Consider the following 26,269-nt stretch of genomic DNA (forward strand, 5'->3'; position numbering starts at 1 on the left):
AAAGAGAAGGTTTAACCTCCTTTTTTGTATCCCCTTCATAGTAATGATTGACAACAAAAATCTAATGACGTGGTACGTTTTAAAGCACATAGGTCACACTCAAGGCCCCAGGGCCAAATCTGGCCCACTTTAAATCGTCAACATTAAATGTGCATTTAAACCCACTTCACACAAAGAACGTCATTCTTGTGAACATAATATTCAATTGTGTATTTAACGTGTATTTAAACTGGCTTTGTCTAACAAAAAAATAAAGCCAACAACTGGTACTGGATGTTTGGTTGTGCAATAATTAAAAGTATGTTTTGTACCATTTGTAGATTGTAAATATATTGTCATGTCTATTTGAATCTATATTTGTTGGGTTTACTTGATTATGAAACGACTGTTTATTCTGCCGGGGCAAATAAAACGTGTAAATGGTTTTTGCAAGTTTCTGAAACGCAACAAAAGCAGCATTGTTCTCTTTAAGCGCTTAAGCGGTCTCCATGGCAACAAGAGAGACTGGAGTGAATCTGTTAAAAACACGTTTTATTAATATTGAACTTTTCTAACGTGTGTGCTGATGCTCTCAGGAAGAACTGAGTGATAATAACATTATGACCACGTATGGAGTGAGGTGGGGTCTGTAATTGCTGACTCGTGCGCTCGGTTCTTTCCATCACTGCAGGTGGTGGAGTCGATCTGTTCATGTCACACTCACACTCGAGCACATGTCTTACGCATTAACACATAACAAACTACAATTTGATAACTTTATTATCAGGAGCTCCTCTCAGAGTGTTTAAGTCCCAGCTTAAGTTGGTACACACCCCTCACCAAAATAGCCTCTGGCAGACTATATTTGTAACACAACGCTACTAAGCCCATAGGGGTGACTGAAGAGCAGCAAATACACACAGTGCTCTTTGTCTTATGGTCTCTTTTCCATGAGAGGACTCAACAGTTGTACTTATTAGCTACACTGCTAGACCTTCAAAGACCCCCTGCGATGACACAGATTTCTTTCGAGGAACTATGCACTAAATTCAGGCATTCAAACTGCAATTTCTTTTTCACTCTCAATGAAATCAGTAACCAACTTGAAGACTAGCGCTTCCAACTATGGATAAGAGAAGAGCTGCAGAGCTGATTCTGACAGCTCTATATGTGGCAACTTTAGTAACCAACACTAATAAAAAAGTTGTATGCTGTATGGTCACATCTGAACAGCTGTGTGACATAAAATTAAAGGACATGCCTGTCTATTTCTGGCTGGTTCTCAGACTTCACTGCCATGAGAGTATGAATATTAATGAATGCTTTTATCACTTGTTATGGAAAGCCTCACTCAGCGTTCGAATGGTAGGAAAGACATCAACCGGTTTTTCACTCTTCTCCATTGCCATTATGAGTCTGCAAACATGTCTCATTAACAGGAGACCGGAGGAGTCGGTCTGAGGGAGAGATGTCAGTTTGTCCTTCTGGTGTTTGTCCCAGGGATGAAGTGGAATCAACAGGTTAAAGGGAAGATAATGTTTGAGAGGCAGAAGTGAGTGTTGGCTGTGGGACAAATACCTCTAAGCTGTCTATCACTGAAATCCTCACGTGCAGTGACTGTGTGTGTGTGTGTGTGTGTGTGTAGGCAGCAGATCTCATGAGGTTATTCCTACGTCCTGAGCAGCTTAGGCAAAATCACATGACATTAGAATTTTGACCTTTCCTGCATTCTGCTACGGCTTAAAGGAAAACATCACAGATTAAGTTTTCATTCATTTAGGTCCTTAATTTCATTCTGTCTCCTCCATTTCACTGAAAACGACTACATGGATTAAGAAAAAACATCTAGGGTCGAGCAAGAAAATAAACATTTAAAGGTGTCTGATTCGCTAGCTAGCAGAGCAAAATATCAAATTCCGAATGAGGTGAGGTTGGAGGAGTATATATATAAAATGATGTTGCAAAATACTTAAAAATAACAAACAAAACATGGTGCGAATCATATCTAAATCTACATTGTTATTTTCATATTATTATGTTATGTGTTGCTTTTTTGCGATTTGAGAGAATTCCACTGATCTATGTCAAATATTATTTAGGCATACACATATTAGTTATTTCGCCATTATTTTAAATTGTTTTTTAGGAGTCATAAATCAGTTTTTGTCCACTAAACTGGAATGTGGAGCCGATCCATTCCAGTTGAACGCTCTCCTCTCAAAGGAACAACGCCTCCAGAGTGCAATAAATAGGTTAAAGGGCAAAACACCAGCTCTCCAGTTTTTCCCATATTATAATGCACAGACTGGACAGAAAGAGATGAAATATTGAAGCAGATCGGAAATGTAACCCTTTACCCTTGGCGGGTGGGAAGGGTGAAGCTGATGGCTCCTAATGATCTCCCAAAGTGCCGCGCACTTGCCAAGTGACCATTAAATGCGCTGCCAATAGACCGCTGCTGAGGAGGATGGTATTGAAAGTTTGCCTGAGGATGTTACTCTGCCTGTTCTGTTGCCATGACGACAGCAGCTTCAATTGATCCTCGATAGAAAAAAAAAGTTTGTATATGAATTCAAGAATAGAGGCGAGACTCTGACAGAAAATATGTCACTAGAAATACATGTCGTTCCTGATTCACTTGTAATGACTGATCCCACCATCCATGCTACAATGACCGTACTGTCCTGCAACAATTGAAGCAGTTACTAGTGGGCAACCTCTCAATAACAATACAATAATTACTAATAAAAAAATGCATATTTTGTATTATCCATTAGATAAACACTGAATACAAATCAATTATTTTAAACATATTTTTATTATTTTTTATGAAACATAAACATTACATAAATAATTCTGCTTGGATTGGAATATTTTAATATTTACTGAAGTAAGGAGTTGAGCTACTCAGTGGGTTGCATGTATCATAATTATTTAAAATTTAATTTGTGTTGCAGTTATTTCTGGCTGACAGGTGCAGAGTAAAGTCGTATCTTAGTCATTGAGATTGAAAGACAGAGAGAGACCAGCCTATATGCAGCTTCCCAGCACTGCATGATCCTTGTTATGCAATGACGAAAACAACTGCACCTATAGCGGCCATGTGACTACAAAGCTGTTCAGCCCTTAGCAGTGTCATGATTTATGTTATTGGGGACGTCATGTAGGCAAAGTTTGCTCAAACACTGGCTTCTTTTACCACATTTATCAGGCATAAATAAAGATATATTTCTACGGGGATACAATACATACTGACTTACATACCTGCTATTTAAATACATGACAGGCACATGTATTGAGCTGATTTGACTAAGACAACTAATGGCGTTCTTCAGAGACAAAAATGTTTCGCTGAATTTCCTCAGTATGGTTCTTTGGTTTTGCTTCTATTTCATGTTTTTATTGTTATTTAATATCACCCCAGCATTAGGAAAATAAAAGACCCCCAGAGAAGCCACAGACATTAGTTAACAAATAAACCAACAGGTTTAATGCATCTCACTTTTTGTGTCCCAAAAACATTTGAGAGGTTGCTTTTTTCAGCCATTGGTAGCAGCAACCCTGGCATTAGCTGTTAGCTTGCCCTGCGGATCATTACAAATTGTCATTTCTCTCGCTCCCCGACACTCTCAGCCACTCTGATCCATTGTCATGCCGCACAGAGCGCTCCACACATGGCCTTGACAAAGACTTCTTGTGCGACCAGACCTTGAGCAGAGAGCCTTTGTAGCCAAGCTCTGTGACCTCACTAGATCTGTTATTATTTCCACACACGGGCTCTCCTGTGGGGGGGAGTGAGGGCGGGCACCTCAGAATCCACTTTAGCCCCAGTCCTGCAGCAGCGATGAAAACAAATCTTTGACACCGTGCCACGGTCCAGGTTTTCACAATGTCCACTGCGCTTAGGGAGAAATCAACACAATGCCAACGCAGAGTGTGAGTGGGCCGGCCGCGGGTGTGAGCGCTGAATGGAGCGGACTGTTATTGTGAACCTGTCACTTGTATCAGAGCAGATTTTAGTTACACAAATCAAGTCGCCTTTATGACGTTTTTAAAATCCATTTACGATGATGGCCATGTGAAAGTTTTGCAAAGGTCAATGAAGGATGTGTGCTTAACAGTCTAGGAAGTTTTTATGATCTGCCATACGAGTTTTATATCTCATGTATCATTGGTGAACTGCTCAGTGAGGACGAGAACCACATTTGTCTTGTGGCTCAGCTCTTTCAGCATTAGCTTCTAAACTCTCCTTGTCAACTGAGATTCACTGGAGCGGATCCTGCTGGCCAAAAGGAAGCTGAACATATTCATATATATCAACAGAAAATAGTTATATGAGAAGAAAAATCAAGTAAAATATGAAAATGTTATTATAATCTATCCAGCTCTCTAAAGTGTAGCTGGTCAAATTAGCATTAGCATGGCACTAAAATGCATAAAGAGAGGGCAGCAGAACAGTGTGTGTGTTTGTGCCACAGCCTGCTGAGCCAGGCCTCTCATTATGTGAGATGTAATCTGAGCATTCGGGGGCCCGGGCAGCACCAGTGACTGCGCTGAATAGGGGGTCAGGATCTGGCCCCCACAGTTTTTCCTGCGCTTTCAGTTTGCTTAGCTCGGCAACTCTGATTCTATCAGAGGGAGGCATGGGTGGGCGTCTGGTGGCGAGGTTTGGGTGCGCCAGAAGGTGAAGCTGGTGTGGGCGTGAGAGTCAGCTGTCTGGTTAAGTGAATCAGCAGTATGTTTTTTTTAAGTCTTATCCAATATTCAAACAATCATATGATGCAGGTCACAAGCAATGAGAAACAACATCCAAACTCTGACTGAAACTCTCTCCATGCAGATGAGCTTTTTAACGGTCACAGTTTGTGGGCTACATAAAATAAAACGCTGACCTTTACCGGACAACCCTCCAAAGAAGATTTAACGTTTTATTTGGCTGCTGAAATTCACACCGCTGCTCTGAATCACAGCCAGATGCGTTTATTAAATTCTCCTCAGCTGCTGGATCCGATCTGGAGCGGGAAGATCTGACCCGTTTTCTCAGAACCAGGACTCTAATATAGAACATGTTTGCGTGTTTCATTTGTAAAAAAAAAAAACGAGGTCTTGCGCTGCTCAGGGGAGCGCTCCTCTAACCTTTATGTGAGCATGTGTTTGCTTTCTTCCACTTGTAATTGGAGGAGTGACTCAGTCTGAAGCTCTCTGGAGAACAAATTATTAATTTGCAGCCACTTCTGCCAGACTGCAGTTTCCAGAAAAGCCGATGAAGGAAAAGACACAATTCTCCTCGAATCATGTCAGTGGAGTGCAGATAGAATAATATATAGCTGACTTCTCATCTGTTTTTGTATCTCCTCTCCTCTCAAATCTAATTCCTTGCATGTCGGCTGAGGGGCGGCTGTCGGCCCACGCGGTTTGTGAGTCAGCCGAATCTCCTGCCACTGTGTGTCATTTGAGAGAGGGAGAGACAGATGGCACAGACAGTGGCAGGGCTCATGACAGAGGGCAGCGGGTGAACGCTGACCCTGTGGGGGAGGTGATAAAAAATGTGTTCCCAAAATTTGATAGGTGTCGCTAGTGCTAAGATTGAAGAGGGGCAGCAGGTGGGGTGGCAGGTCGGGCTCCAACAAGGGAAACAAGGTCATTGGGACATGCGAGGGTTATATAAAGTGGCTTGATGCATGTCTAGAATTTAAAGCCTTAAAAATGCATCATATTTTATGGCACCTTGTTAAAGTATTTATGGGTGACAGCTGCCACTCAAGTAGCAAATATTAGAATATTCCTGTGAGGGTGACGTCTAGGGGTAGTGGGATGATGGAGGTTCTCATGCTACCTCCAGACACCTTGCATAGAAACTAGGTCTTCTTCTCCCTGTCAGTAGCTCAGGACCAGAGGTGAGCCTTTTGGCTCAGCTATATGCTCACCAGATTAGTGCCAAGACGTTCAAAAGGCACCCTACAACCAGACAAGTTGGACGTTCAACCAAAAAAACGATCACAGTATAGGGCCTCACACACATTCCAATGTTTGATCTTCTTATGTATATTCTTATTGGACATGAAAATGGGTGTTTGCTGAGCTCAAGTATTCACAGTGTCAATGTTGAATGTATGAATGTTAGCGGTCACATCAAAAGCATTCTATAGCTGACACTCCTTTAACTGGAAATATAGTTTCTAGCAAAAAGCATTGTTATGGCTCACTATTACTCCACCTCACAGCAGCAATTTCACCGTCTTCCCACAAATGGCCTTCCATCTGCATCAAGCTTTCACTCATTTGGGAGCATCCTGACTTGGTTCATAACATTGATGATCTAAATGAAAATGACTCTTTTCCCCCGCAGGCCTTGAGTTTGTTTTCTAACGTGAATATTTCAGGTGAAAGAGTGACACATCGAACCACACTTAAAAATAAAAGTTGTTTCTTTTCCCCTGACAAGATCTGCGTATTTATCAAAGGCATGCAAAAAGATGACTCGCAGTGACATTCAAATTCCTGAGAACACACAGATTTGCATGTAAAGCGCTGCACCTATAACCTCCGTCTGCCTTGACATGCGTAGCGTGAGCCTGTGAATGCCCTCCAGCACCACATGACATATAGGGAAACGCCTTTGGATTCCTCTCAATCCTCAAATGTGAAGTGACAGAGCAAAGCAAAGGTGTGTTGAGCTTCACAGTGCCAGGAGAGGTTTTACTGTACCCCAGAAGGGTGGTGATCCCCCACAGAAAATCAGCCATCAGGTGTTTAGTGGGCCTCTATTTTTAGTGATCAACTCCGCTGACCTTTCTGCTTCTGAAAACAGAGACCTGAACCAGGAGCTGGTGGGTGTGGCGGGTGTGTGTCTTCTGGGTGTGCATAGCAGTGTAGTACCCTCTGAAGATTTTCCAGTCGCTGTTTGACTAAGGCCTCCTTGCGGGCCAGTAATATTGGAGCCTCAGGTCACATGCTTGCCTGATATGTCAGAGCAAGAATTCAGTTTTGCTATACAGGATCTACGGCTAAAATGTCAGTGAGGAAAGTGTCTTGAGATCCGTCGTCCACACACAGATTGGAACATTCTCGCACCTTCTATCTGAGACATGGCGTAAGAGCTTGGGTAACCCGAGCTAAGATGGCGTAAGGAGCTTTTTATTTTCGTGCTATACTGTTGCCACATTCACATCCCAGACCTGGTAAACACACTCCTTGGGTTCTGCAAATAAGAGTGCAGCATTCAGCACAGCTAAAGTGCTCTGCAACGCTTCTCCCTCAGCAGAGTTCGCACGGTGGCACGCTACGCACACGGGGATCCCTCGCGCTTTCTTCGTCACACATCCTCCACCCCCTCTCCACTCTTCACACGCTCTCAGGAGCTTCTTCAGATAGGTTTTTCCTATACATTACGCAATTATAGACAGACCACAGCTTGTGGCTGTATCCACTAAACATGCCCCAACATGTTTTGCACACCAAGATCATGTGACAGCTTCCAGCCTTTGTAATCTGCTGTTGTGCTGATCTTCAGATTACTTATCACTTTGTGTCATCCATGTTATCAGTATTGAGCTGCTCACGGAAACATGTTGCAATGATGCGACAAGACTTAAGGCCAGTTGTATTGTGGAGGACTGAGAGGGATTAACTTAAAGACAGGTTTTGACTCCACATGACATGTTAACACAGATCACCACTAATACCATGTTATCAGTGTCAAATTCCGACAAACTAATGACAGATCTAGACACGCGTCTCACAAACAGCACTTGCTCTGGAGAAAGTTGCTGCATATATTTCTATTCTGTATCTTGTTTTTCTGCACACAGGAGATGCTAAAACAAGTTTGACTTCCTGCTGGGGCTTGTTTCAGACTGTAGCTCCAGTAAACCAGACGCTGCTGTCGCCCTCCACCTTTAACTGGCAGCTCTGACATACCTGTTTGCCCAATAACTTGGGTTTTATGACCGTTTTAGAACATCGTGTGGTTTTGGCAGCGATGGAAACGCTCAGGAGGGAGTGCTAGCGATGAAAAAAAGACTTCAAATTAAGAACTGTTAATGTCACAGCAGTGACAATGAGCTACTTTGTGTTTGATTTATGTCAGTTTGGATTTCACAATATCAAGACCATCCATCATTTCCATTTGTGAGGAGATTGAATAGATTGCTTTTCATTATTTATAAACAAACATTTGTGACGGCCGACAAACAAGGCAAGGTTCGTGGACAAATAGAACTTCACAGTTCCATCCCTGCACTTAACCTCCGCTCTGTTCAGGTGTTTCCGTTTTTACTTCCCTGCATCTGTTTGGATCCTCAATCTCCACCTCCACAGTTGTGTTTTTCTCGCTTGTTGGTGAAGCTGCTGACGTCTGCAGCAGAAGCCGAGCCGAGCCAAGAACCGCTCTAAATCATCTAATGAATCGTACGTGCGCTCTCTCATGAGATAGTTCTTACTCGATACAGCATCACATAACGTGTTCTCAGAGAAGATATTTTGGAGGAAAGCGCTAAAGCACTGAACCTCTGGCAGTTAATACCAAGAATATTGAATAAGCTGAATTCGCAAACGTGTATTTTATAAGTACTATAAAAGCACAGCATAACGGTACCTCGCTCAAGTGCAACTGTGAGGAGCTGCCATTCTGTTGGTACCTGGTCTGACTTTGATATCTGCAAGTTTCATATGCTTTCTTCACTCTAAAAAAACCTGCAAAATTAAAGCCTTAAAAACAAATTCGTTCAATGAGTTAGAGAATCTGGCTTCTGTCCAGTTGGCAGTAGCTTCAAAACCTTCTCCCTGCCAGATCTCCATCTGCTCAACAATGTATTTTTATCCACATATCAATCCCCATGAGATTAAATATCATTCTCCAGAAATATAGTCCCAAGCATAGGCTCACAATATGGGCCCACCAGGCAATATACCATGTGGTGGGGTGGTATTTTATGACTGTTGAGAGTCTAGATTCACACGCAAACTGGAAATTTCAGAATGAATTTTAATCCCTGGTTTTGGTTTGTGTGGACAAATAGAGTATGATCTGACCCTTTTAGGTGGTGGGGTCAGGGCTGCAGACTCTATCTTTAGCCCCCACCAGCCAAACATTTTGTAATTTGTGTTTAAATTGTTTCTCCAATTCTGCCCTATTCCAGAACTTAGCCAGCTGTATTTTTGGTGGATTTTTGTCATTGGATTTCGATAGTTGGTACAGCAAATTTTGGGAAAAAATAACTGCAACCAAGCCCAAATAACGTTGGACACATTCCAGAAGTGGGAAAAGTATTGCATTAATCCAACAGTTTAATTGGTCCCTGATCTCGATACAAGAAGTGAGGATGTTTTCAGAATAAATTAAGACTGAGGAAAAACACTCAACCTCCTGATCCGTGAAACTGTCCTTGTCTTCATGTCTACAGTGTGACGTGACCTGGAAGACCCAGCTGCTGCTTTTCCACTTTCATTTCCTTCTCCTTCTTTGGCCGCAGTCAGAAAACTTGCGTCCCTGCCAGTAATCCTCGGCGATGGCTGACAGCACAGCAGGCACTATATCACACAATGGGATTGGCGTTTTATCGGCCGACTGTGAACCGCTATCATCCGGAGGGAGGGAAAAGCACAGGGGGAAAGGGATAAATCAGCGGTGAAATGTGGTTATTACTGCGCTCCACAGCTCCACGTGTCTGGGGTTTTTTTTTTTTTTTTTTTTGCTCTACGAACACTCTGGAAGCAGTCGTGGGTGTGCGACAGGCCGCTGGTACACGAAGCTGCAGGATTATTGATTCTAATTCAATGATGCTTCGCTGCTTGTTTATACATTTGAACAGTTCTACTGCTTAGTGCATCATCATAATGACAGTTTTGAGAATGGCTGAGAAATAATTTGCAGATGACATAATTATCTTTACCCGTAATTTTGTGTTGACATATTGAGCTTGAGGGCGAATTAGTCACTCAGCAAAATAAATAATGAGGAAGCGCTGAAGGGTGGTTTTCAATGCAGAACCACAGTGACTGAGATGCAATACGGCTTTATGTTGGGAAATAATTCAGCACTTGTTAGGCAATGCTGTTGTTACCCTCAACCTGTTCTCATCAGGGGTGAAAGGTTGGCAGTTTGAGGGCTTCAAATCATAGACACACATTCCTGAGGCAATTGTTCTCGAAGAAACCTATGCAATGCCCCCTTCAAGGGTGGCACATGTTGCAGTACTCACTAAGATGACAACAGGTCAGTGTTGTTGGATAATTTATACTAGTAATGAAATGATTTATAGCTAATTGCTAGCCCCCTTGTGACCGAAGCTTTGGGCCACGTGTTGTGGACACTGAGAAGCCATCTGTGGTGGCTAGAATATCTTCCAGGTTACCTTCCTCATGAGTTGGCCCAGGAGGGGGACCCAACATATCTCAGACTATACTAGTGAAACGGCATTTATGGCCATAGTTACATATGGATTCAGATACAAAGTACAAAGTGTCCATTTCACCCGTATTTCTGCATTTCCAAAATGGATATGGATACAGACCAAACGGAGTGGTACGACTGGAAGCCATGGGGGCAGTGTTGCCGTTACTATCCGATACATAGCTCTAGAGAGATACAAAGAAGACATAACAATGGCGGAAATTCTCCGTCCTCCAGTTACAATAAATTTAATTTCCTACAACGCTGCCTCCTCTTTTTGCAAGAGCTACATTATCAATCAGTCTTCCACAGTCGGCATGTTTGTTTTGGAGTTTGTGTTTGTCATTAACATTTGACTCTGAGCTGCTCCCCCTGATGGATATATAGGTGAACAGCAATACCAACTCAAACCAACTCAGTGACGGTAACATTGTTTGACACGTACAGGTACAATTTCATACGTAAAAGGAGCATAAATGGGCATCATATCACCTTTAAAGAGAAGAACATTAAGGAGCACCAACCATGTGGCCACATCTTTCTACCATGACACATACAGGCCTGGAGTATATCAGATAAGACTTGAACTGGACATGTCAGTATTCCAGGGCGTTTTGGGGCGGATGGATGTACGGCCTTCTTTACATCTATGAGGTCCGAACAGGGGATAATAATGAACTAGCTATTGTCAAGTGAAGCCCCTCGGGGCTCCTCCCACTTTCTCCTCCGTCAGCAATGACGTTCTTATGCAACACCACCCACAGTGGACCTCGCAGCACTTCCCACTCACACACAAACTTGGCCCACACAGAGGGAGAAGCCTGGAGCATCTTTGTTCTGCGTGGGAGACGAGTGACATCATTTATTCCACCTGCAGTGTTTGTGTGTGAAAAGACATCACGGCACAAACACAGCGATGTTGACAAAATCAACAACGCTTGTGTCCAAACAGCCTGGATGTGATGTTTGATGAATGTAATTACGATGTGGGAACTCATTACAGTTGTGTCTTACAAGGCTGCTGCGCATCCAAATCATTACTGGGAGGAGATTTTGCAACAGCGAGATGGAGTCCTGAAATTGAGTGTAGGAACATGTGCGTGGCAGAGAGACAGCGCCGGAGGAAATAAAACACATCATCTTCACATCACTCACAGAATCACGTTTCAACTGCGAGCCGGTCTCTGCAGCTGAGAAATCACCATCGGTCACACGGGGAGACGAAATTTATTGAGCTCTAATTTCTGAAGCCTCATCTGCTTGATGGTAATGAACTCGTGAATTGACTTTGTCACACGTGCTCTGCCAAGTGATTTTGGAAGATATCTGGCAGTTTTTGTTAATGAACTCGCCATCAAACCCTGTCCTTGCATGACATTTGGAGGTGTTTTGCTTTTAGGAAAAGAATGGATAGTCGCCAACAGAAATCCAGCAGGGGCTGATAATGGCGGCCATGTTGAATTTTCTAGACTTAACTCAAAAGTAAAGTATGAATTACGACTGCAAGTGCTGACACAGATACAGAGTCTGCTGCCCAGAGGCACAAGGATGAAGCAAGTAACTGAAACCAATGTGAACTCAATGGAAGTTCAACTGTCAGACCCGGATGTCAACCATCGATATGACTGTTTACTCGACACATGTAAATCTCAACTGCCGAGCACATTAGCTGTCTGTTCATGTTCTTTTCAAGTTTCGTCCGTTGAACGACTGGTTGGTATTCTGACTTCAAACAGCTAACAGGTTGGCTAATCAAACATCCCTCTGCTCCCTCCAGTTATTGACTCATTAAAATGGCAGCATATGTGAGAGAAAGTGTCCAGACCTGCACGTGAGCGTCCCACACCAGGCCGCCTTATTTGTGGGACGCTTCAAATTCCACAGTCCTGAATCAGTAGGTGTTCTCCAGCTGTTTCCAAACAAGTCGTTCAGAGAGGAGCGTGAAGCGAAGGAGCGTTCCCAAACTTCACAGTATATCACATGGCTATGATCACAGCAGTCCTGAAGTCCACTGTTCATACTGACTCCTAGCAAAGACCTGGGCGCTGGGCCTTCCAATGTAAACATGTTCTGATAGTTCCAGGTTTCTCCTGTGATACTGGGATATTCTGCTGTAAATGTTGTTTTCAACAGTCAATATAGGGTCACAGTTCGCCAGAGTGTAACCCATAACACCTTTGGCATACATGGTCAGCTATTAACCTCTGAATGGTTCCGGACTGTGGGAGGAAAACGGAGTGCCCGGAGGACACCACTCCAACCTTAATCACCCAGGTATCTTGTTCAGATGAAAGACCACAAACTCAAAAAAGTTGGAGGAGGTTTTTGGAAGGGTGAAGCCTGGGCCTCTGTGATTAGATGACTGCCCCCTCAACCCAGCCTCAGATAAGATTAACTTTCTCCAACATCAACATACCGTGTTGCACTCCACCAGGAGCACATGACAAGATCAATGAGCTCCAAAAACATGAAACTCCAAACCGCCCAAAAGTGTAGAGCCATTTCCTGCTTCACCTCGGTGATAGATGTGCTGAGGCTGGACTCACTCAGGACCTGCTAACAGAATAAATGATTTATTTTAAATGCCACCGCTTTAATGATCTCTCCGTCCACACCTCCAGGCTGGGAGAGTGTGATCGACTGCACAGTAAACCAAAATACATCAACTCTTGAGAGGCGAGAAGAGAGGCCAGGCTGTGTGTTTGTTTTCGCTTTCCAACTGCAAGATAAGAGCAGCAGCAGTTTTAAAGGGCTGGGTCCACGCGTGTGTGCCGAGGATATAAACACAGCACTTCACACAACAGACAACTCCCTCCATGCATCACAGAGAGCCTCCATGTAGCAGTGAAACATCACCTCACACATGCAGTATTCAGATCCGTCGCTCTTTAAAGATGCCTGAATTACAATCAAACGAATGTGTGTGCCTTCCAGCATGTGTTCCAAATGGGTGTGAGTGTGCGGCTGAGTCAATACAGTAGACACAAGTTTCCACGCTGACAGTGAGCAAAAGTGTGCATGTGGAAACAGACTGTGTTGGGTCTGCTTCACCCTGTGAATTAAAGATAAGGTGGAGAAGTGTTCGGAGAGGGGCAGCATAAGGCTGATCGCTGGCGGGCACTGGTGCAGGCTCAAGTGTTTCTTTGCTAAGATTACCTTAACAACGCAGCTGGACGATAAATTTAGCCGTGACTAATCTTACAAAAGAGTTTGCTTCATCTTCGTAATTACACAACGATCCGGGATTATAACCATCCAACCAGCTCTGACATGAAGTTGCTCAATCCTTCCTGATAAACCCGTGTAGATACTCTCACGCCCAGCTCATAAAGCATCTGTTAATGTTTCGCCAATATCAAAGCGGGCCTTATCCACTTTTCACCTCCATGTTTGACCACGGATTGAAGCCCCAAAACATGCGTGTTTACCCTTTCCCCTGGAAGAAGGAGTGAGGGAGCCTCAGGTTATAAATTAATTTTTCGCTATTGTTTTGACCAAGAATAAATAATAATGAGTAAAAAATAAATGAACTTTGGGAAAATAAATAATGACATGAAAGTTTTATTGTTTAACTATAATAATTACTGAACATATATTTCAACAGAACAGAAATATTTTGTATTCTAGTTTATTTGAGGTATTCATATATGTTACTATTCATTTAAATTTAGATATATTTACTAATATATATTTATTTTTTTAAATCCATAAGTAAATATTTTTTTAATCTAAAAAAATTGCTTGTCATTTCATAAATAAAATATGTTTGTAAATGACTGAATAATTTTCAATCAATACATACCTATAAACAGGAGTATTAAAAAGGTTAATTAAAAATATAAATAAAATAAAAAATATAAATGTGAAATATACTACACACGTCAAATGAGTGGTAGAGTTGTCTCAAACAGTTTGGCTCGAGTTCAGAACTCCAGTTTCGACCTGTGAGCAGGCTATTAAAGGGTTAAGACAAATATTAAGATAATAAAAATTAGGATTACTTATCCCCAATTCAACTGTAATATATTCAGAATCTATAAACATTAATTAAAAAAGTGCAAAAATGCTGACAAAATTAAAGCTTGTTTGCCTAATTTTATGAATTTATTTACATTCATTATGATAAAAATGTCTTTTCAATACTGCCTACATATTTTACAGTTAGACAGTTGGGGCAATATTAACCTTTTGTCTCCACTGAAAGAAAATATTAGTCATCACCTATGTCACTTTGAATACACAGACACTAAACTTTCACTAACACCATCAAGTCGGCCTAAACTGGTGCAACAAAGGTTTCATGAAACTGACTTGCGTTTGCATGTTTCTGTTGTCAGATCATTAAATTTAACTACTCACTGCGACTTTAAATAAAGAGCCTAAGTATTTTTCCACTACACCCCGTTAGACTGCAAGTCACAGAGCTGACACGTGACGGTGAGCAGGGCCACTCGCGAAAACATCCAACAGATGGATTAGAGGACTGAATAAAGTAAACATGACCCGCCAAAGCCGTTTTCGGGATGACCCATGCTGAGTGAACATTTACCCACACGATCACTCACTCACAGACAGATGAACTCGCACACAACAGCGTGTACACAGGGTGAAGCAAATACACATTGACTCAACTTCATCAACACACAAGTGTATCAGAGGGAACACGATAGAAAGGGAGGGTCTCATGAAGTCCCCTCAGGTGGTGAGTAAATGTCACATTCAACCGGCACGTCTATGCCACTCAATTCACTAGCTCATTCATTTGTTTCATTTCTTCTCACTGTAAGTTGATGTGTCGTAAATAATGATAATTTAAAAAAAAAAAAAAAGAAGAAAGAAAAAAGTCATGAATAAAGCTTAATTTTTCCCCTTCGTTCCAAATGTAGTTGACAAATGAAACTATTAAACAGAAGTGGCTTGGGTGAAAATCTAATTTTAAATGACATTATATTGTTATTAAAGATCATGCCGTGCCTCCAAAAAATGTTAAACTCTGAGAATTCTGTTCAAAATAATTGAAACTCTTGTCAGTTTTCAGAGAAAACTCAATTTAGCAATAATTGATTTGTAGTTCTGATAACCAAATAAAACAATTGATGACTAAAGTGGCTCAAGCTGGTCTAATGCATGATGAAGCTTCTATTTGGGAAAATAGTTATCCATTAACCAGCCTCAACAACAACCAGGACACTGGGTGAAATGTGAGCTGCCTGATGTTCCACTGGAAAAGCTGATCACAGAAAACACTGAACAGGAATCACGAGGGAGACTGAATTTGAATCGACTCATGGTCCGTTGTATTGTTTCCTTGTGTTTGGCTGTGTAGCAGTGTTGCCTTGACCTAAGCTACTGGAAGGTTCAGCAGCTTGCTAGCTAGTGGCCTCACCCTGGACGAGTCGGGCAGACCTACACTCCCAGCGCGCATGACTCGAGGGCAACTACGCCAACGCTGACAGCATGGTGCCAACAAATGTGGCATCTCTTGATGCCAGAACAAATAATGATTTTTCTGTATGTATTTTAATGACAACGATCAATTCAATTGAAAAAATAAACTTGTTTTAGTCTTTATAATATTTACTAAACTTTAAAAACTCTAGCAATAATTAAAACAAAATTTGCCTGTGGAAAAATATCAACAAAACTACGTTTAACTTCCTAATAAATAACATTATGGATATTTTTAATCATGTTAAAATATAAGTACTTCTCATAAACTACCTGAGAGTTTAGTAAGCAAGTGCTTATTTGAGGCTTTCATATGTTACATATGTATGTTTATATATAAGTGTATGTATGTATATATACATATACATATATACTTACTTTATGAATTAAAATTAATAATGGCAGCGACTTAAAGACTAAAGGAACTTAAATATATATATATATATTTCACTGGAGATGCATTGATTACTATATGATCTGGAATCGAAGGAAGGAAAGTACACAATAGTCATGATGGCAAAATGGCAGAAACCAAAGACGAAGTGAACCACTGTATACTTTCAAGCTTTTTAATACAAACTTAATAAACTATCAGTCCCTGTTAACATGTAAGACACTGACTCCGAATACTTTGTTATACCGTTTGTTTTTATCAAGTATTGCACAATGTAGGTACAAAATTAATATACGATTACAATTTGTCCATAATATAGCAAAAATCTTTTAACAGAAAATACAAATCTTATGTTTTTTCAAAAAAGCAAATATTCTTAAATTCCACCACTACGGAATATTTCTGTACACAATCTTTAGAATAGTCAATATGTTTTTGTTTTTTTTCCTCAGCTGGATTCATTTTTTTCAATAAAAAAAGAAAACAAAGTTGCTGCAGCCATCACAGATCACTGGAGTAGTAAAAAGATATAAATGCAATACCATGTCGTAGAAACAATAGATACTCTGATATTTTACAAACTCTGTACTAAATTAAATTATACAATTAGAAAAAAGACCAGAAAATCCCACTTGTTTGAGCCAATTTTTCCGACAAATTGGCAATGTCCAGTTATGTTGAAATACTGAAAGAGGCCATAACTTGTATATTTTTTTTCTTTTCTCGTATCTTAAAACAGTAACATAAAAAATATTTTGTGCTTGGTTGCCAAAAGTATGACTAAGTACCAGGGTCAATTAAAGATGACTAAAAAAAAATAAGGGCTGGAAACTTTTGGAGGTACTTTTAGTAAAAAAATAAACTTGGGTGGTTTTGATCACCTATACAAATTATTACAGCAAATTATTCAACTTTTTAGAAAAATAATTTTGTCTTTATCTTTGTCATCCAAATAGTTACATTTTGAAAAGCTATCACAAAAAAAAATGCTAATCCTTATCAGTGATCACCAGTTATGCCTGAAAGTAATGAATTTGTCTTATTCAACCCTTATTTTTTCTGGTTTTAATGGCCCTGTTACGCAGTCGTACAAAAGAAATGACAATGTTGAAGTTGAGGGAACCAAGCTTGGACAACTTGTACTACAAGCTTCACCAAAAAAATAAAAATAAAAGGGTTACAACTCAAGGGGGCAAAGTATTTCACCCTCGGGCTCATGCTTTTTCAGACTCGTGACATAGATCTCGCAGTTTACAAGTCACTTTTTTTCCTTTAAGTCATGACATTCTGCATTTGTTTACACTTTTTTTATATTTATTTCTTAATGTGCATTTGTATTTTCATCCCACCCCTCCCGCATCACATTATCTCTGGTCGTTTCTGTGAGTAGTAGCTTAAAGTAGTACCTTTATACGTACTAGTTGGCCATTACTGGCTGGAATTGCTGGTTAGAATACTGCATGTTGTTCAGACTGAAATTCAAGCCGTCCATTAGGGACTTGTCGTTAAGGCCACCGTAGGCCGCAAACACATCGAAGGCATTGCTGTACTGCAGTGGGCTGAGGCTGAGTGAGCTGTCCCCGGGGAAGAGCGCGCTCTGGCTGCCCTGGCCCTGCAGACTGGGGAACACAAACTCCTTGGCATTGGGCGACAGGGCCGAAGGCTTCGGGTGCTGCTGCGTACTGAGGCCCAACCCGTAGAGAGAGTGCATGGAGGTGGAGATGGCTTTCTGTTTCAGAAGAGTGTTCACATTCAGGCCCAGGTTGGTGGGCGAGGTACGCGCTGCCTTGTTCCCGGCACTATTCCCACCGTTGTTGCGTCCGCTGCTCTTCATCTTTGTGGAGCCAAACTTGGTGGCGGCAAAAGTGGCGGTTGTGAAGGTCAAAGGCTGGGTTGAGCGGGGCATGAAGGTGGGACTGACGGCTGCGGAGTGGCCAAAGGGAGGCGATGGTGAGCTGGATGCAGGAGAAGCGCCGCCAACAGGTTCATTGATGGGCATGAAGACCTGCGCCTCAGGATTGAAACTCTTGATCTCCTTATCCAGGTCGATCCCTGTGCTGTTAGGTCCACTTTCACTGCTGTCGTCAACGTACAAAACTTTGACCGGACCCTTCTCTCCAATCTGGTAGGACACCTCAAAGGGGTCAATCCACACACTGAGGTCTTGGGGCAGGTTGTTGCGGACGTCCTCGATGTCCAGCCCGCTCTCTTTGGCTGCCTTCTCCACCACAGGGTCCACCTTCTCCCCCACGTGGATGCACCTGAATCCTGAGCCCTTGTATGGCTTGTCTGGGTACCAGTGTCCCTCATACTTCTGCTTCAGCTGCCGTTCCAACTCCTCGCCGAAAATGTTGACGCGCCGCCGTGGCAGCTTGTTGTACAGATAAGAGATGATGAAGTTGAGAGCTACTTGGATTTCCAGCTGCATAGCTAACTGCTGATGTTGACCAGATGTGAGAGGATTACGCTTGTCTCAATGTGTCCACCAGGTCGGATTTGGATAGCCGTGGTTGGCAACAGAGAAGATCTCTGGGTCAAGAATGCGAGCGAGACAGTGGGCTTAGAATAAAAGTGCTGCTTTTTGGGTGTATTGTTTCTGTAGAAGCTCTGTACTTCCACAGGGGAGTTGTTTTCCTGCGAAGATTAAAAGACGAGAATAACAGTTAAGCTCCGGAAAACTGAGCGCAGCAGCAAAGCAAGTTCCATAACAGCAATTGAGCAATCGAGAGAAACTCTTAAAACACTAAATTAAATATCAGGTCTGTGCATATTGTCAAAAGCCAGCTCGTGAACATGTTAATCCCGATAAGACTTGGGAATCCTGTTACATAATAGGCTGCTGGATCGCTTCCATGAAGCAGGAGACTGCAAACTAATCCATTTAATGAAGGGAAAACGGTTAAAGGTATCAGGAAACGCCTTGTCAGTGACGCTGGAAGAATGATGAATAGACTACTGAATAATTTGCTCCGTTTCAAAGCAAACAATTGTGTGCGAGGCTGTTGAAAACAAAACAGCCCCGCGGTCAAAACAATGCTCAAACAGGTATTGAATTTTCCACAAAAAAGAGAGGAGCGATATCTGCCCCGCTTTATTTTTAGAGATCAGACGCATAAAAGTTAACAACGTTCAATGGAAATTCAATTCGTTCAGCGACGCCGGACAACAGGATCAGCTTTACAGCTACGGGAAAACAAGTACAGCGTCGACATGAAGTCTAAATATCTGCGATATTACAGTTACTGGCGTATGGAAACGTTGTGAATGCGCCTACATGCAAGCGCTCACACACCCTCCCTAACTTCACGGACTGACGCAGCATTATCAGATTAGTAACACAAAGAGGGAATTAAAACAGCAACGTTTATATCTGACAGGTTGAAGACGTAAGGATACTTACTTGTTTGTAGAAAGGATGTCAGTAGTTCTGAAGTACCGATGGTTAGTGCAAATAAAAAAGTGTGAATACTTTCAGAGTATTTTTCGACATACAAAAAAGTATTCCAGTCCACGAAGATGTCGGAGGTTTGGCGTTTTTTGTGTGTGTGTTTCTGTATTTAAAGGTGTTTGTCGGTTCAGCAGGCTAGCAGAGTTAGCTCCCTCCTACTCGGGAGTTAAGCAACTTCGTCCCCTGCCGGAGTCAGACTGCCGGTATTTATAGCTTCCCTCCGCTATGGGCACGAGGGAGGCGGTGATGCGGTTTCAGAGGTCAAAACAATACGGGCCGGTTGTGATTGGGTGCGATGAGGAGTCCCGCCCTCCCGGTGGCGAAAGAGACGTGCGGTGATTGGCCGATCCACCCTGTCATCTGAGACATGTGATCCAGTGATGAGCGTCAGAGATAGCCGTGGTCTGACAGCAGCAGGCTGGAAATTGATGTTTCACACAGTTTGGATTATATAAAGACTATCATTGCTGGGGAAAACATAGCTTAGATCTCGGTCTTTAAGTAAGGCTTAAATGTCCACGTGTTTATTGTCTCAGCACTGAGCCTTTTCGACACAGCTTCCGTGACATGACGGGGAAAAATGCAGTTTGTGAGGAACGTATATTCCCTTAGAGGAGATTCCCCACGGCGGAACAATACAGCTGGCAGCAGTGTGGGTGGTGTTGAACGTTATCTGGAAAACACAAGCGCTGATTGGAGGAAAACGGGGCAGGAGCCCTGTGGTGAATGGTGTGCCCGTATCCAAGGTGCTGATGTCGGCTGCGCACGTCATCGCTCGGCTGAACGCACGCTGTTGCCAAATTTAAAGAGGCCCAACACTCGGAGTATATTCATGATGTGAAGTCACTGCTGCACAATGTCAGCGTAACCAAACACCAGGGTGCTTAAATAACAGTAAAAAGCAATTGACGCAGTCTAAATCAACACTATAGGTTAAAAGAAAAAAAAAACTTGCTGCATGTACACCAAATACATTAAGATTCACCATTAAACATTCAGTTATGCTTAAACTGTGTCTCCATGTTTGAGAATTCGGATCTTGTGTTTGTGCCTCAATTATAAATGAGCAGAAACAAACTTCTAAACATTTGATGAGAGCTTTTTAAATTCAGTTTGTGATATGATACTATGATATTGACATTCACACAAGTATCATAGTCATGTCAAACTAAGTGGTGCGCAGAGTTGTTAGTCATTTGTACTACACTCTAGTGATGAAGAGTAAACATACAAACAAACAACTTAAAGGAATGATTGAAAAGCTGTCACTCTGCTGTCACAGGAATTAACGTGTATCTGCTTTATATTGTTCATCTATGTTGAAGTATGCTATGGACTCACACAGTGCGTCACAGATGCTGATTGTGTGCGAGAGTTTCCCTCTGTTGTCACAACATCTCTGCTGATAGAGTGGACTTTCAGACATTCTTGAAGCACTTAGCTTTACCAAACACAGTCATGTGCTTGTTGTAAGCTGGAGAGAGCTGGATGTGTGCGAAAGGGCTCCCATGGAAAGTGCTGCGGGGCACAAACACAGAGACAGATGATAGATCTGGCCGTGGCAGAACAGAGGACAGATTATATGGTCCGACACTGCCCTGTGGATTCACTCTCACAATCTGAGTTGGTGGCAGAGCGGCGTTGACTGCCAGCGACTCTGGGAGTTCCGCTGTCATGGCGAGGCCCCTTGTGTTTGCTTTTACTATAAACAGCCCGAAGCATACAAACGGACTGTAGTTTACATTCTGCGCATGGTTCTTGTCCGTTTTTAGTAGGGTGTAATTTGTGTGTGGTATTTGTAGAAGGAGAGCCAGGTCAGCCGCCATAATGAGGCATGTTAAGAGCCATGCTAAGACTGCTATATAGGGTGTAATCCTCGAATGTATCCTTTACTCACTGGCACTGCTGTCACTTGTGCTTATGAAGGAGCACCCACGAATCTCTAATCCCACTGTCGCTGTTCAGTCACAGTCAGTTTCTTGGAATTTCTTGGAAGAATTTAGGTTTGAGGGGGATTCTTCTTAACAACTCATGACCCAAGTTCAGGCAGACAATTCACAATATCTTCAGTAATATACCGTGTCAAAAAGAGTGATGAGAAAATGAACGGTATTTAAGAGTGATAAAAAACGCTGTTGTTATCAGTATCCTTCCAGTTCTGTCATACAGCTTTGCTTCTTAACATACCGGTAAAGTCCATTTCAATCGAATCACAGTTCTCAGACAAAGAACACTTTTAGTTCAACCCTTGACAGTTTGATGGGATAAGCACATGACCAAACTAGTTTTTGATAAGATAGTTCAGTAGATACTGAACAAGGGAACTAGTCAAGCATGTGAGTGGACCTTGTTAAATGGACACGCTTTGTGGGAAGTTTTTCAAATAAAAGCACGAGACATGACGCGACTGACAAAATGAACACAATGAAATGTGTTTTTTTTTAGTATTGCAATCAAATAAATCAAAACTTTAAACAGCAACAGCTGTGTTTATTTTTATTATCATTATCCAAACAGGTCCATTGCACTGCTTGAGAAAATCTGTGTTTATTTATGTTTAAAGTTAAAGTCATTTTCTGTTTATGTGCAAAACAAAGGAGTAAATGAGGAGAAGAGGAGAATTCTCACACGCTACTGCTTCCACAGCCATTTCCCCCTCCTCCCGTTTGCCTTTTTATTCATCCTCCTCCCCTCCTGGCCCTCCCTCTCCCCAGCTCAGACGGAGGGCTTTTGACGTCACTGCCTGTTATTACTTAACACAGCTCTGCAGAGCGCCCCGGGCTCCTCATAATAGACAGATGCTTTCCTCTCTCTTTGAAGAGTAAATGAGGCAGCAGGTGAGACACGGAGCCCCGACCCAGTCAGAGGTGTGAGACATATTCAAACTCGGAACATGAAATTGTGATTTGAGATGTTTTTCCGGAACTAATTGAAGTAATAGGAACGAATAAAAGACTGTGACGACATATCGCATGACGCCAATGTGATTTTAAAAAGCACTTTGAGAGTCTGACACAGGCTGTACCAAAGTCAAGGTGCCTTGATGGCGAGTGCCACCCTTTAGCTTAAAGTCAGGACTTGGAGCAGCAGGCAGGGACCCTCCTGAGGGTCCTGGTCGCCTCATACGGAGCCAAATGAAGCTGAAACTGGGATGGTGCGATGCCATACGTTTAATCCACATAGAAACCCCACGCATGCATGTAAACGATTAGACATGCTAATCTATCACACCCACTCTTTGTGTCAGCAACTCATTCATTTCTCCATCCCCAGCGACTTATTAACTGCATTGTCATACGCTACAGTGGAGATAACATCTGTGTTTGAATGGCAACAAATAGATGGCACAGGAATGCAGCAGCTCTTGTCTGAATCTCTGCATGACAGAGCTCGACAGAACAAAGCCACCTACAATTGCCATCTTAAACAAATAGCTACGAGTCAGTGACATTGCATCATTAAATCATACATTAGCGAGATTACTAGATTATTTTCCTGCATCGTGACAGTTTGTACTATCATGTAGGGAGCAGCCTGTATGAGGCATCACAGCAGCGCCTGCTGTGAGTCTCAGGCACACATCATGCATACAAATGGCTTTACATTGCATGTGGAGGCAAGCATAGCAGTGGTCACGACAACCGCGGCCAGAACTTTCACTTCAAAGGCAACTGTTTCTAATGTTGAACACTGGAAAACAGACATTAAAAAGGATGTTTTAAATTCAGGATGAATGATTTAGCGTAGTTAAGGCAAAACAAGATGAATATATTCTCATAAAATTTGTTGCAAAACTCACTCACTCTTCTGCCAAATTAAGGTTGTTGTGTGAAACTGCTGTTTACTTTGCCATCACATGTAGTCAAATTACTTCCTACGAATTCACAAAGCCGAGGATTGTTGTGACTCTTTGACTTCCTGATTCAGTATCACACCAAACTCCATAAAATAAAAACTCCACAGGGGGATTGTCATCCTAATCCCACATTCTCTTTCTGTTGTATATATCCCTTTTAATGTCAGCCAGAAAGAGAATACGCTGCTCCAACCGCCTCCCTGCCCTGAGGCATCGTCCCATAAACTGTCTTGTGACAGACCGTCACTTCAAGGACGCCCAGAATCAATTTAGTAATAAGCTGCGCTGACTCTATGATGAAGAGTGCACTCTTGTTGGACAATATGTTACAGGTCACTCCAAATATAAACCAGAGAGTATGATAATATTGAGCACAACTTTTTATCCCACATTGTAGGAAGGCAAATCCAAATCCTTTGAGGCCTACAAGAGCTTTAAATATGTAAAATCAGTCCAACAGGCGAGATTATTAACGTTAATTCATCAGAAGAAAATCCAGAACATTGTTGCCAGTAGAAGGGAATTCAATGGAAGATGCGGTGCAAGTTTGTGCTTTGAAGTCAGAACACAATTCATGCATTTTGAAACTCACTGCAGAGAGCTTCGTGGTCAGAGTGTCAGACTCAATCACACAATGGGGAAAAATCTTCAACATGGAGCACAAAAAAAACCACTCTCCTTGAAGCTAATTTCTACTTATTCGATGACATTGAAAACAACGCTCCCAAACTGAACTGAAAAACTGGGATCTTCAAAGATAGATAATCAATCTGTCCATTCATCTGTAATGACTTCAGCTCACCATGTTGTGGGCCATATAAATTGACATGACCGCCCGGATGTGGCCCCCGGGCCTAGAATTTGACACACACGCTGTAAAGACTTAGATATAGATTTTTCAATAGATATGCTGGAGTCTTGCATGATTGAGTATGACCCATTGTAAAAGAAATGGGTGAGCCATTCATTCACCCCTGAGGTGACATAAAAACAGGAAAATATATGTTCGCCGATCTCCAGGATGTCGCCTAACTCTTGGCGTATGAAGCTGGCACTGGCTCCAACTACAGCAACCTATGAAACGGCAGCAGGAAATAGCAACAGTAAAGCTGCCCCCTGTAGCTTCATCTCATGATTCTATGACTATTTGAATTTCTTCCCTCCTCTCTGTGTGGTCATTTGTGATCTTCAGACAACTGTCTCTCCTCCTCTTCTCTTCATGCGCCCCCCCACCCCAGCTGTCATTTATACCTCCAGCTTCCCCTGCCATAAACACCAGTTTCCATTCTGTCACCCCCACACTCTTTCAACCCAGCAGACTATTGCCTCCTCAACACCTCAGCGTGTCTCCAGACCCGTCGACACAAAAATGTGTCTCTAGGTGATTCAAACGCAAACTTGCGTCTGTGGTGCGAGGAGACCTGCTGAGATGCACTGCAGCGGAATTCCTAAACCCTAATGGCAGGAGGTGAGAGTAGACCATAAAGAAAATACCAATAAAAGGGAAAATTATTTGAAAAGAGATGTGATATAAATACTGATCTAAAAAGATTAAAATCCTGCCCTTGTAGCAGGCCATGAGGACCCTGCTTACCTCAGCTCTGGGGATCATAACAACTTGACCCTGTGAATTCCCAGCATGCAATTAGGACACAAGGGGAGAAATGAAACAAACAAAAGTGTCTGTCTGCCATGAAGAGTGTCTGAAGAGGGGGAAGATAAATAATGGAGACGGAGGAGGGCGAATGATCACACCGTGACAAAATACAATTTCTTTCTGCTTATCTTTGTGTCTGTGGAAATATACTTGAAATGTGTATGTTCCAAGTGCTGAAATGCAAAGCCGGTCAAGTTCCCCAGAGTGTGAATATGGAATCACATTTCTGTCTCCACCATGTATGTGCATGTTGTGTGTGAGTTTGGCAATCCATGAGGAAAGACACGTTGCGCCTGAAGACACTTTCCCCACCTTGAAATCAGAGTGAAGTTTAACGGTGTAATTACCATGCTATTTTCTAGCAGTTATCAATTGCCTTTAATTAGCTCGCATGCCTTTAAATGTTTTTGCACAGATCCACCAATGTGAAATGAGGTCATGGAGGAAATGAGCTCCAACACCACCATGCTTCGCCTCAGGTGAGCACTGGCACATATATAGCTAACACCCACAACCAGAGTGAGATGACAGTGTGAATTCTGTTTTCTATTGGTTCTGTACTTCACATTCGCTGATGATTCACCACGGTGAATTATTCAGCAGCTTGATGCAGAGTAGCCACGCTTCTCAGCACACTTTAATACAGAGGAAAGTCAGCTAACAGTAGCTGAGGGGTTTCTTGTGGGCCGAAGAAATATTTGTTTAACCTGTCAGGAACAATTCTTATGTCACGGTTGCACCGAAAGGAGAAAAACATGATTCTGTCAGTGGTGCTGCAAGATGTGTGGTTCCTTCTCCTCAGGTATTCCTAGCAGAACTGTGATACATAACGTGTCTTGGGGCATCCTTCCAGATGGACTTGCCTGGCACACATCGTCATGGAGCTGTCCAGGATGCATCTTGACCAACTCATTTGACTTGGCTTAGGAATGGGGAGCAATTCAAGATCACGCATCACAAAGGCATTTCCATGAAGAAAATGTTTAAACCTAAAGCATGTATCAACCCATATTATTTATTCATTTCTGGTTACCCTGCTATTGCTGTGTACTCATCTTCCAATCTAAGGCTTTTGGGACGTATACTTTGGCCTG

General features: G+C 42.3%; 1 protein-coding gene and 1 long non-coding RNA gene across 3 annotated transcripts in view; both read right to left on the reverse strand.

Moving 5' to 3' along the window:
• The window catches only part of LOC128750769 (uncharacterized), a 64,981-nt gene that overhangs the window by 12,507 nt on the left and 26,205 nt on the right, over positions 1 to 26,269 (reverse strand). The window lies entirely within an intron of this gene.
• LOC128750768 (protein Tob1-like) lies at positions 16,376 to 19,862 on the reverse strand. The gene is made up of 2 exons (XM_053851250.1): positions 19,615 to 19,862; positions 16,376 to 18,848 (listed from the first exon to the last, which is right to left on the reverse strand). The coding sequence occupies exon 2, from the start codon at positions 18,640 to 18,642 to the stop codon at positions 17,632 to 17,634; it is 1,011 nt and encodes a 336-aa protein (XP_053707225.1). The 5' UTR covers positions 18,643 to 18,848; positions 19,615 to 19,862; the 3' UTR covers positions 16,376 to 17,631.

Source organism: Synchiropus splendidus, chromosome 19 (genome assembly GCF_027744825.2).
Source record: "Synchiropus splendidus isolate RoL2022-P1 chromosome 19, RoL_Sspl_1.0, whole genome shotgun sequence".
Classification (NCBI taxonomy): domain Eukaryota; kingdom Metazoa; phylum Chordata; class Actinopteri; order Syngnathiformes; family Callionymidae; genus Synchiropus; species Synchiropus splendidus.